Raw genomic sequence first — 13,739 nt, 5'->3', positions numbered from 1 at the left:
AAAGAAAGAAAGAAAAAGAAGAAAAGAAAAGAAATGTTCCTAGGTTAAATAACATTTGGTTTTCCTTATTAAAGTACATATTTGTCTTCCAGATATATTATCCCTATGAGCACACACTAATGACCAAACCTAGCCAAGAACTAGAAGCATTTTAAACAAGCCACATTTTAATACTATTGATGCATATTTCTTGCAAAAATATAAAACATTTATATTAACACTGTATCCAGATCCCAAATTATCCTTGCTTTTCACACTCCTGAGAATGTACAAAAATTTAATAATTATTACAATAAGAAGCAAGCAGAATTTTTTTTATACTGGCCCACCTTCTTTGCTTCATTTTGAAATGGGACAAGTCAAAATGTGTCCTATATGTTAGGTGAAAATCCTAGGCCTTAAATCCAACAAATAAATAGATGTTGATCACAGTTTCATAAGGATGATCCTGCATAAAACTTGGCTTAGTTGCCAATGCCACCATTACAGAATCAAAATAATTAAGGAAATCAAATAATGTAACAAAATACTGATTAAAACAACTGTAGAATTTTGAACAAGAGACCCTTCCAAATGTAATTAGCAGAAAGAAGCACATTACATATTGGATGTCAAATCCAGTCTCAAACCATATTGTCTAAACTTCAAAATTGAAGAATCAAGGATTTATAGAATCTATTAGCTAAAAAGGAAATCTTGGCCTGTCTCTAACCCAACCTATTAATTTTTAAAATAGCTTTATTGAAATAAAATTCAGATACGTACAATTAATTCATCCATTTGAAGTGTACTACTCACCGTTTTTTCGTATAAACACTTGGTTGCACAACCATCACCATAATCTTAGAACATTTTCTCCCCGTAAAAGAAACCCCACGTATCCATTAGCATTCATTTCCCCATCCCACCTCCAACCCAAGGAAACCACCAATCTACTTTCTATCTCTATAAATTTGCCTATTCTGGTCATTTCATACAAATGGAATCATACAGTATGTGATCTTTTGTGATTAGCAAAACACTTAGCAAACATTTTCAAGGCTCATCCATGCTGTATCCGTCCTTCATTCCTTTGAATTGTCAAATAATATTCCATGGTATGGATCTAGCACATTTGTTTATCCCTTTATCAGTTGATGGACAAGTGGGTTGTTTCCACCCTTTGACTATTACAAATAATGCTACTATGAACCATTTGTGTGCAAGTTTTTTGAGGAAGTGTATTTTCTTTTCTCTTGGGTATATACATAGCTGTGGAATTGCTGGATTGTGTGGCAACTCTTTGCACAACATTTTTTTTTTATAAACTGTGAAACTGTTTCCAAAGTGGTTGTATATTCCCACCAGCAATATAGGAGGGTTCCAATTCTCCCCATCCTTGCCAACATTTATTATTTTCTAGACTTTTTTTATGGCCAATTAAATAGGTCTGTAGTAGTCTCATTGTAGTTTTGATTTTCACTTTCCTAACAACTAATGATATCAATGAAAAAGAATAGTCTTCAACAAATGGTGCAAGGACCTGGATGTCCACAGGCAAAAAAATGAAATTGAATCCTCTACCTCACACCATACAAAAAAGTTAACTCAAAATAGATCTTAGATCTAAATGTAAGAGCTAAAACTATAAAACTCTTAGATGAAAACACAGGAGTCAATTTTTGTGATCTTGGGTTAGGTAACATTTTCTTAGATATGACACCAAAAGCACAAGCAACAACAAAAAATACAAATAAACGACTGCATCAAAAAATTTAAAATTTTGTGCTGTAAACAATACCATCAAGACAACTCATAACATGAGAAAATATTTGCAAAGCATATATCTGATAAGGGACTAGTATTCAGAATATACTGTTCAAAGAACTCTCAAAATTCAATAATACAAAGACAAATAATCCAATTACAAAATGGGCAAAGAATCTGAATACATTTTTTTCCAAAGATGATATACAAATGACCAATAAGTACATGAAAAGACGATCAACCTATTCGTATATAGAGATAAAGAAACTAAGATCCAGTAAATCTAAATGACATATTTCAAGTTAGTCAGGTGGTTAGTGGCCAATGAGGGCTAGACTAATCTTGTATAGAAAAACCATTACAGGCCTTGGATATAGAAAGACGTGGGTTTGTATCCAAGAGTTTACTTGCACACCTAATCTCTTTGAGCCTTAGTTTCTTCATCTATAGTAAAACCTATCCCGTGGGGTTATTGTGAAAGTTAAATGAGCTAATATCACATTCTTAACATAGAGCCTGGCATCTAATAAGCAACTATTAGTAGTATATTTCAATATTCTATGTACCCTTAGCATAAGAACTCTATGGGATACCTGGGTGGCTCAGTCGATTAAGCGTCTGCCTTCAGCTCAGGTCATGACCCCAGGGTCCTGAGATCAAGTCCCGCATTGGGCTCCTTGCTCAGCAGGGAACCTGCTTCTCCCTCTGCCTGCAGCTCCCCTTGCTTGTGCTCTCTCTCTCTTTCTGACAAATAAATAAATAAAATCTTTAAAAAAAAAAAAACTCTATGGTATTTAAGCATGAAGCCATGTATGTGTCTCTGGTGGTGTATCCTCTGCTAGATCACCTGTGATCTAATCAAGACATACATGTATGTCTCAGTCTTGAAGAATACTAGTAACCCCAGCATCTGTCCTGGAACTCTTTCTCCATCAAATGTCAAAGGACTCTCATTTCCAAAGACAATCCCTCCCAGTAGAGAACAGTGGTAAAGTCACACTGATAATGTTTGAATCCTGGATTCCTCACTTGCTTGCATACATTATTCAACATCTCTAAATTTCCAAAAAATGTGGATAATAATAAAACCCACCTCATAAATTGCCAGCAAGTATAAATAAGACAATCCATGGGAAAGTACCTTGTACAGTGCCTGGCACATGGTATGAGTTTTAAAAATGCAGGTATCATTGTTATCATCAGTGTCATTGTCATGATCATTATCTTACCTAGAAAGCCTGATATTGTTCTTATTCTTTAATTAATAGTTAATTAGAAATATTTTATTTCTATTCTTTTATGTGAGCCAAGGACAGCGTTTACCTTAGAACTTCCAAAAAGAGCATACCAGATCTAGAATTCTGTGAAATTTCACCCAATTTAAATCCTTGGCCTTAAGTAATTAGAAAAAAAGTCTCTCCCCAAATTAATAACTGTCAAAGTGCAGTACAAGCTTCATCACCACCTTGTTTAAATACTGTGAAAGATTCAAGGCAACATATGCATTAAGACATTAAGAGAGGTCAAATGGACCAAATCTAGGAGCTATTGCTGGTGAAAGCACCGGAGGGGAAAAGAGTGGGGAGGGAGGCTTCATCTGTCCAAAGCAGAGATTACTAATAATTGGGAAACTATAGGTGACAAGTTTCATTCATATATCAAACTTGTTTTGAGAACCTGGTATGTGAAACGCACTGGGGTAGAAGAGGGGGTAATTAAAAATAAATAAAAGAACTCTCAAGAGGGGGAATCATCTACTTGGGAAGATAAAACATGCTAATGACTATAGCATGAGACAGATGTGGATAGATGTCATGAGAAAAATACAAGGGAAATTATGTGGGGACTCAAGAAAGGACTGGTTACCTATGCCCAGATTGCTAACAGCAACTCACACTCTATGCTGCCCTTCAGTGACGCATCTGAAGGCCCCCACCTCCTCGACAGTGGTAGGAAATCCTACCATAGGCTCCCATGGCACCTTCTACAACCTTCATTATGATTGTTAGACATCCATCCCCCCTACTCACTGGTGAAAGGCAGGATAAGAGCACAGACTCTAGACCTGGAGTGCCTGGGTTCAAATCCAATTCTATCACTTTCTAATTGTGGGACCTTGGTCAATTCACTTAACCATACTCTGCCTTAGTTTCTACCCCTTTAAAATGTGGATAAAAACAGCAGCTATCTACAAGGCTGCTGTGAGCATGAAAGGAACTAATCTAAGTGTTTACAACAGTGTCTACCACACAGTCAATTCTATATACTGCCTAATGCTGCACTGGGTGTCAGCTTTTATCATTGTTATCACAGGGGCATGCACATATGAAGTACGTGAACGTGTGCTGATGACTAAGTAAATGAAAACATGAAAAGAAAAGGAAAGTGTTGCACTTGAGAAGAGACCAGATTTCATAAGTCTGAAGAGCTAAATTTCAGAACATGCCCCTTGAGAAGCATTTCCTTTCACGTAGCTGAGGATTTGGATACCCTATTCCATGTCAATTCTAAAAATCAGTCATCACTGTGGGAAAATAACGTTGCAGTGTTTAATAGCTTTTGATGTTATATGAAGTGGGGAAAAAGTTTACTCCCTTTAAATGTTCTGGAAGCAAAGCAATTCGTTAAAAAAGGGAGCTAAAATGTCAAGGCTGGAAGAAAACCTATCAACCTTGGAGGATAAGAACTATGATTTCCAAAATGCAGCCCAATAAAGACCTAGCACAAGCCTGTCCCAAATGTTCCTTTAAGTTATTTTAGGTCCCTGGAAGCCAGTCATTTGCAAAGGAAGGATGCGGGTGGGGAAGACTCACAGGGAGATATACCTGCTTCAGCTAAGATGTCCTGCTTAGGTAAAAATCTTATTCAAGTCCTAATGCACAAAACAGAGAGATTAGACTAATGTGATAAGCTTTCAGGCCTGTTTGATAAGCCATTTTGTCCACAAGGCTGGGGGTCCTTCTCTATCTTTCATGCCAAACAGCGTTAAAATGCAAAGCCACCAGTAGACTGTGAGGTCAACTATCTACCAGCCCACACTCAAGGTTCTTTACAATGCCTACAACTTTAGGTTGAAACCTCCATATAAGTCTGAAACCCTCAGCAAGTAAAATGGACAGCTGTGTTGCCCACATAGCTGAGATAATGTTTACCTCTGTTTAACTATGGAAACTTTTATAAAGGCTATGAGACAGAACTCGCTCTTAAGAATACATCATAATTCTTCTTAAGTAGTGTCCTAAATGGAACTTAAACTTTTCTCAAGGTCCAGGATTATTAATAAGCAGCTCTCTCCTGAAATGGCTCTGGAAAGTTATGACTGGCAGGAAGGGACTGTCTCACTATGTATACACAAGCTCCTGATCTTCTTTAGTGAAGGGTACAAAGTGACTTAGCAAGTTAAGTCTCAGGGCAGAAATACAGGGCAGCATTATCTCAACTTGGGCTTTCCCTGGACCCATGCCTCTCCTTAGGACACAGGTAAAATCTTGTCAAGAGTTGAGAACAGAGCTGAATTCCTGGCATGGTACTGCTCTTTTATACCCAGGTATAATACCATCAGTTACTTCCCAAAGTCTTTACTTGGACCATCTATGCCCTTCCATTCAGTAGGATGTTTACAAACGCTGGGCTCTCAGGCTGCTGAACCAAACTTAGCACCAGCAATGTGACATCTTTCTCTGGGAGGAGAAAGTACTGGAAGTGCCAGGTGGCCCTGCTTCCCCTTCCCTAATGTCTTGGAAAGGCTTCCCTGCCAGGGACATAATCACAAATCCATTCTCTTTCATCTATTCTAAACTTCATGCTTGAGACTTCTAATCCTCTCTGGGCTAGGAATTATAAGTTTATTAAAGAAATTTACAGAAATCAAGTCAATAGTTTCATTGAGAGTCTGAGGGCTCTTCCCATGCATTAAAATACATGCTCTTTGTAACATCTCTTTGGGTTGGTTATAGGTTCTCAGATAAGATTGCTGGAAGCTGAGCTCAAGACGAGTAATATGCTACTGTGGTATTATTGCTAGAGGTTACACGGAGGGAGAATGGCATTTATTGAGTATTTTAACATTTCATTTGCTTTGAATGCTCTTTCCCTTATACAGTTTACTCCTCACTTTGTTCAGGTCTCTGTTCACATCTAGCCTTACCTGGGGGGCATTCCCCCGCCACCCTGTATAAAATAACTCTCCACTCCTGAGACCCCATTTTCTGATTTTTTTAAATCGCAGCAGTCGTCAGCACTTGGCATGCTATTTGTGTATTTTCTGTCTCTTTCCATGAGAATGGCAGTCCTATGAAGTAGCTGGCTTATCTGTTTTGCACAGGTGCTCTATAAATATTTGTTGAACGAATGAGCAAAGCATGATTAAATACTTTAAATATCATGTCATTTTAATCCCCTCCATCCTTCAAGTCATGCATGTCAAGTCTTCTTACAGCTAAGGGAACTGAGGCTGGTTACTCAATATACAGAGAGCATGCCGTGGTTAAGAGCATGGACCCTCGAACCAGACTGCCTGGGTTAGAGCGCAGCTCAGTCACTGCCCCTCTCTGTGACCCTGGACAAGCCACCATACCATTCTCGACCTGAGGCTCCTCATTTCTAAATGTCATTAATAATAGCAGCATTGCCTCACAGAGTTCTTGTGAGGAGCTTATACGTATAAAGATCTTAAACAGTTCATGGCCCATAGTAGGTACTAAACCAGAGTTAAATAAATAAAATCTTAGCCTAGAAACACCTTATAAAAATTACTAACTTTCTCATTCTGATTTCTTACTTATAACCACCACCTGATCACAACCTGGCTTTCTGGTGCATCTGTCCATGAAGGAAGTGCAGCCATGGTTACTCTGGTCTGTGTGACACTGTTACATATTTTTCATCATACGTGAATTCATCTGTGAGTCTTGTTTAATATGCTAACAAAATCAGGGTTCTGAACCAACAACACCAAGGCCACAGTAGTGGCTGTGTAGTTGCTCACTGACCTCCTAGCCACTTTCCCCAAACAATACCAGAACTTTTAAATCAACTATCCATCACACAAGCTGTATAACTAAGGAGGAGGACATGTCCCAGCCTAAGACATCTTTTCTCTAAACAGCAGAAAATAGAGAGAGATCACAGGCAGAAGACTATTTAGGCAAAAGGGAGTATTTCACCAAACAAATGCCCTCGCACCTGTCCACTCCAGACACTATTTCAGAATAGCATAGTAACTGTTTGTAGAAACAATCTGCTTGTCCAGGTTTCACTTGAACTTGGACATAGAATGTCTCACCTCACAAAGGGCTTTTAGCCCTCCCTTGAATGGCTGAGCCAATGCCAAAGCCATAAGCAGCCCACTGTCATTCAGTAGCTTCCCCACAGCAACTCCCTCATGTTACCTTGCCCTGATGATCGTGTTTCATCTCCCAGCCCCTTGGCAGCTCCAGCTGTTTGTTGGCGAACATGTTGAGGAATCCCACAAGATCTCGGTTATGCTGGTAGCGTTCAAAGTGGTGGGTGTCCCGCCGGACTTTGGTGATCATGTGCTTCAAACACGTATTGTTTGTAAACATGCGGTAGGCACTCTGGAGGAAAGAATAGAGAGCCCACATTAACCTGCTTGGGACCTGCAACAGCAACGTGCTTACCAAGCAACATAAGGCATATATAGTCTTCCAGTGGGCATAGAAGCTTCAACGTAACTCTAGACTCACACATGGAAACAGCAGGCTGAGCACAATATTTTGATCAAAATAAAATAGCAAGACTACAGAAAGTAAGGTACCTTCATGGATGATGTCTAGTTTTCTAAAGAACAAGAATGCTTGCTGTAGAATCTCATTCTACAGGGGATGTTAGGTTCTAAAGTTGGTCTTAGGCAAAAACCGCATAGTCATAGTCACACCATGTCAGATACAAATATACCACATCACAGTGAGCCCCAACATAGCCAATTTTTCCTCCAGCACTAGAAGAGATGATTGGTCTTTGGGTGAGTGCCAGATGAAGCAGCTGGCATACATTTGCAGCCAAGTTGTATGGAAAAATGCTTGGCCATATATTTGAGTATCAGGAGTATATGCAATGGGCTGAGTTGCTCTCACTGAGAGTCAAATCCAACTGAGACCACAGTAGATAAAGGTTTTTCATCTTATACCTTCTTCGAGGCATAATCTCAGTGAATGGAATGGCAGGCAGAACTGCCTGGGCTGTATATGTATTTTTTTTCTTTATTTTTTCCGTGTGTGTGTGTGTGTGTGTGTGTGTGTGTGTGTGTGTATGGCTGAATTTATACAGTTGAAATGCATGTTTAATAAAATCCCACTATACAACCACACAAAAAAGTGATTGTCTTGTAAAAAATGCTATAGTCTTCATCTCTATGATACGTAAATGAGATTCCAAAAATTAGCTGTAAGCCATGAGCAATCCACATATAAGTTAGTCAACAAATACTCATTGCATAATATCATGTGCCAAGAAGTAGAAAAGGAATAACTGTATGGAGCTATTTCTCTGCATTTTGAGAAGGAATATGATATTCATGAAATTGACAAGGTTGTGAATGGTCTATTCCAGAATTCTATTCTTCTCAGATAGATTCAAAGGATTCTTCTTACCTTTAGTATCCCAGAGCCACTAGATTGAGTCTGGAGGCCTTCAGGCTTTACTTCATGGGTTCTGTTATTTGTTCAGTCTAAGACAGACCAAAGCAAACCCAAAAGAAACCAGAATCCCTGGAAATAATTTCATTTTAATGAACATTTATTGTCTTTGCTCTTCCCAGTACTGTTGTAGTTATTGAAGATGAAAGATAAATGAGTATGAGGACAGTTAACATTGTTCCTGTCTGTCCAGTATTCCTCAAGATGTGTCATGTTCTGGCCAAAGCATTTATTGTTGATGGGAGTCCTTCTAGAGCTTTCTTCCCTTTGGCAGTTATCATAGCAACTGGTGATGTTTGAAATAGTTGCTCCCTAGTCTGGGTCCCTGGGTCCCTGGGTCCCTGAGTAACTACAGGGATCAGAGAACCTTGATGACCCAATTTGGGATGAGAAACAAACCTTTGTCAGCTTAAGCCACCAAGATTTGTTAGTTTCTGTTATTGACACATAGCCTAAACTTTATAACTTTTATAATTTTTCTGATTGATTCCATCATTATATACTTTTTACTAAAATATTTTTGTCCTATCAAAACAAAAGGAAGAAAGGAAGTAAGAGAGGGAAGGAGGGAGGAGGAAGGAAAGAAGGAAGGAAGGAAGGAAGGAAGGAAGGAAGGAAGGAAGGAAGGAAGGCAGGCCGGCCACACTGAACTATCCTCAAATACTAGTGCACTAATTCCTTAGTACACCTGAGAATAAAATACTTTGAGGTTGTATTTCAACCTGACAGTCTAAATGAGAGGAGGTTTTGATGGCTGTGAGAAATGGTTAGGTTCAGAGCACAGTGAACTGCCAAAGCAGGCAAGCCTACACAGGGGCTCCGGGCAATTAGAGAGCATGAGAGAATAAGAAAGTGATACCATGAAAACAGAGAAGGAGACCAATAAAAGAAGTTGGAAGTTGTCAGAGACAGAAGTCAGCTAACTAATAGTTTAGCCTGTGGCTGACCCTGCCTTGGTGTTTTATGCACAATCAGCAAGGCATCTGTTTTTTGCATTTCGCTCCATGCTGCTTATGTATTTTCAAAGAAGCCATTGCAAGCTTAGAGGCCTGAGACCACACTAGGTCGGGTGGCAGTTGGCAATGAGCTTTCAAGTCATACTCCCTAATCAGTCTCTTAGGGACATGTTATTGTGGGATAATTCTGTCAGATAAATCATTATATTAACTGTTGTTCTAAATAGGTATATCTCTTGGCCCCCTGATTTCTTCCTTCCCCCATTAATCTAAGTAAATAGGCCACATCCTGATTCTTTATCTGGAGCACCAGAAATGCTCCTCTTTCAGCTAAAGAGAAGAAGGAGAACTTCACTAGGGCAAGAAGTAGTAATTAGGTGAAGGAACCTGTCCCAGCCCCAGGCGTGAAGTAATTCCCTAGGGTTGCACAGCTCTACATTCAGGAGTCTTAAGGCCAGTCTTATAATTAATTACGTCCTTTCATTTTCCTCCTCCCCTCTCAGTAACACATGTAACATAGTGCGAAGTTCCAGTGATCTGTGAAAAAAGCATCTACCAAAGTAAAGTAAGTGCAAGAAAGATTTCTTATCAGTAACTAGCAAAAGATCTTTGGAACCATAGCTTTTTCAAGTCTGAACAACATGCACAAGACGGTAAGTGTCCATATAAAACCCTTATGGCAAATGGAAACATCCCTTCAGGCTGCTAGATCTTTATAAGGAAATTATATATATATATAGTTTTGTGACATTTATACACAGATGTATGTTTATATATGTTTATATACATATGTTTATCTTTTTGTTTTTAAACATATACTATTTTTGAATATACATTTATATATGTAACTATATATGTGTGCATATATATATAAATATAAATATACACATGTATTTCAGAAAGAATATTTATACTCCAGTTCATATGGAACTATTCTAGTCACAGCCCTGTCACTCATGGACAGAGACAAAGAAAATCATTTAATCTCTGCCTCAGAGATTAAATCTTTGCTCAGCTGTAAAGTGGAATAATAGTAACTGCCCTGCTTTCTTCATAGTCATGTGAGACTCAAGTCCAATGAAACAAAGGATGTAAAACTGCTTTGAAGAGGTAAAAATCACTATAAAAATACAGAGTAGAAGTAAGTAAAGGAATATATGAGGGATTATACTTACCATACCTATGTTATAACAGATGAATGATAGCAGTAAAATTGTTTTCTACTTTTTAGGTCTTTGAAGATCATGGGCCAGCATCCCACTTACTATTAACTAAAGAAGGTTTTCATAACCTTTCATTAATTATGTCCTAAGCCCTGTGCTAAGCCCCGAGGATACAGAGATGAGCACAGCTCCATCATTCGAAAGGATGGGAAGGAACATTATAGGGAAAGGTGGAAGAGTTTCCCTGGAGGCAGAAAGCAGAGTTTGGAAATCAAAGGGCACAGGAGCAGTGAAAATACTGAACACAGAGAGAACTAGCAGAGCAAAGAATGAGAGGGATCCCAGCACTCGAGAAACACTCAACAGGCAGGATTCGACTACAAGAGCTTCGCCTTCCGGGAAGCAGATACTGACAAAGCGGTGGGAGAAGAGAAAGGGGCGTTTCATTCTTCCTCGGTGGTTCTGTAGTTCTCACCAGGTGAGGGTCTTTTCGGTGTTTGGGTTGTTGTTTTGTTTTGGTCTTAGAAAAAAAGGTGCAGTAAATGGATGTGACTTTCTACCTGAAGCCAAAGTAGATTAGGAAAGAACAAACAGGCCCTGTTTCATCACATGATAAAGTCTCAGGGTAATGCACAGGATGATCTCGTCTGGGAAGTGGCTGCATATGGAGTCACTAGCAGTACTGGGAGAGCTGGGAACTGTTACGGTAGATGGAACGCCTTTAAATGGTCTCTCCTGTGATTTAACAGGTCCCCTTTAGTTACTGCTTCTCTCCTCCAAAACTCCTTTCCTAACCTTATTCTTGGTTGTTTCCTGTTTTCCATGCAAGAACCTCATGGTTGAGTGAATGATCAACTGAACTTCTTTAGTGGAATTCTGTTAGGATAACATTCGTTTGAGCTTAATGTGTTTTGTTTGGTTGAGTGTTTTGAGGTGTTAGAAATGAAAAATACTGAGAGGAGTTGAGGGGAATGTTATTGCCATTTGGCAGCAGAATAAGAACATTATGTAAATATTCATTTCTTAGCAATCGACCACAGTGCAAATAATAATCCTTTTTTCTTTTTCCTGGCATCTTTCTTTCTTTTCTTCTTTCTTTCTTTCTCACTCATTTTCTTTTTCTTCTTTCCCTCCTTTCTTTCTTTCTTTCATGTTATAGTGACCATATGTCCGGGATCACCTGGCTCAGTCTTGATTTCATCTAATTTTGTTATTTTCAAAAACATAGGTGAGTACATCAAAGCTAAATAAAATCTTTCGTATTTCATAAATCCTTTATCAGGAACAGGTATACTGAGGGGTGCCTGGGTGGCTCAGTCAGTTAAGCATCTGACTCTTGGTTTTGGCTCAGGTCTTGATCTCAGGGTCATGGGATGGAGTTCTCCCCACCCCCCGTCAGCAGGGAGTCTGCTTGCCTCCCACTCCCCCGCCCCTGCTCACACATGTGTGCTCTCTCTCTCTCTTCCTCTTTCAAATAATAAATAAATCTTTAAAAACAAAACAAAATAAAAAGAATAGGTATTCTGAATCCACACTTGGAAACTATAATCACTCATCTACAGTGAATGTCTCTCATGTTCACAAGGGATCAGATCTAGTCATTCATATACCTTATTCACAAAACAAAATTTATTATGAACAAAATCAAGTAACATTGCTTCCATAAAATGTATGCAGGGATATGAAAATAGCCCTGTCTTACACAGTCTGTACTTTTAATCATAAGGGATTTTACATTACTTTCATCTAGCTAAAGAGTAAAATGGAGGGAAAATTTAACTTATTAGCAAAACTAATTGTAAACTATCAACTCATCTATTTTGCAATAGCAGGAATTCCTGATTTGTAAGAATACATTTTTGTATTTTTGAATAATATTTTCCCCATTAAGTACCAAGGAGTTTAGATGGTAGAATTAATGTATTTCTACCACTTAATAAAAGCCAGAATAATTTTTGGCATGTATGCTGGAAACATTATTCAGTTACATATTAGGAGACATATTTATGTATTATATTAATTAGACAAACACAGTCATACCAACTATAAAAGACATGACACTAATAATTAAATCTTGAGTTTTCAGAATTCGTTTATGAATACAATTTTGGAAGAAATCTGATCATACCAGCAGAGGGCAGTAGTATATACCTTAAAGCAAACACGATGCAAAAAAATACAAAAAACAATATTTTGTTTTTCAAGTTTTCCTTTAAAGCTATTACAACCATATATCTACTTAATTTCATTATTTTCAATAAAAATGATTAAGTTACTATTACATGAAATCTATTTGTTATGATTCCTTTAACATAAACTGATTATCTTCAAACCATAAAAAGATAGAATTAGGAAAGCTTTTAAATTAATATACTCCTTTTGTATGTTGAACATTTTCAATAATATAAACAGGGAGTCTACTGAAACAGTTATGGATAATAAACAATTCAAGCAAAAAAAAGACTAGATAATAAATCCTAAAATTAGGAAACCAAATAAAAGTTTGCTTCATAACATTTGTTACATAATTTAGGGAAAAAAAGAGTCCATCAAGTAATACCCTCTGCAAAAAAAACCTGTGCAACTTATTCCCATAAATTCATACCTTGAGATCATTAGCAAGATAAATCCAGCTACTTTAATTTCTTCCATAGATAAGTCAGGGATATAAGACTTCCTAAACCCAACAGAATTTAAATTTACACAAATGCATAGATGCACAGCATGGATCATCTTTTGTGGCTGGTAACAAAGACAGTTCAGGTAGGGAAAAAAAAATTAAAATGCTTTAGAGAGAATACTTTAAAATCAAGATTGGCTTCCCAGCAAAAGATGTTTTGAAATCATGCCCAAGAAAAGGGAAAAACAATGAAAACATGAAGACAAAAGAAACAAAAACCTTTAAGCTGCTGAGCATTTTCACATTGTTAAAATCTGTTATTTGTCCAAAGTCCAGATGCGTTACTGTTGTGACAAAAGCAGTGAGGTCATTTAACGCAACATCTCTTTATTCTAGGAATTCCAAAGTTACAGGGTCATAGGCCAATTGCATCAGAATCACTTAAGGAACCAACCAAACAAACAAACAGATGCTTGGGGCCTGCTCCAGACCTAATAGACCAGGGCCTCTAAGATCTGGGAGTCAAGAATATGCATTTATTTATAGACCTTGACCAAGTTTAAAAGCTACAGCCTTTTACCACAACCCAACAACTGTG

The 13,739-nt window shown here is 38.0% G+C and overlaps 1 protein-coding gene across 9 annotated transcripts in view; it reads right to left on the bottom strand.

Moving 5' to 3' along the window:
* HECW2 (HECT, C2 and WW domain containing E3 ubiquitin protein ligase 2) overlaps positions 1-13,739 on the bottom strand; it is a 349,247-nt gene that overhangs the window by 88,924 nt on the left and 246,584 nt on the right. For all 9 annotated transcript variants that reach the window (XM_073880902.1, XM_073880916.1, XM_025894329.2 and 6 more), the window contains one exon: positions 7,137-7,322. In XM_073880902.1, coding sequence (XP_073737003.1) covers positions 7,137-7,322 — 186 coding nt within the window. The remainder of the gene's footprint in view (positions 1-7,136; positions 7,323-13,739) is intronic.

The sequence above is a fragment of the Callorhinus ursinus genome, unplaced genomic scaffold (genome assembly GCF_003265705.2).
Source record: "Callorhinus ursinus isolate GAN/ISIS: 27379988/994484 unplaced genomic scaffold, GSC_fseal_2.0 scaffold2, whole genome shotgun sequence".
Taxonomy (NCBI): domain Eukaryota; kingdom Metazoa; phylum Chordata; class Mammalia; order Carnivora; family Otariidae; genus Callorhinus; species Callorhinus ursinus.
Note: the sequence above shows the minus strand (reverse complement) of the source record. Positions and strands in the feature narration are given on the sequence as shown.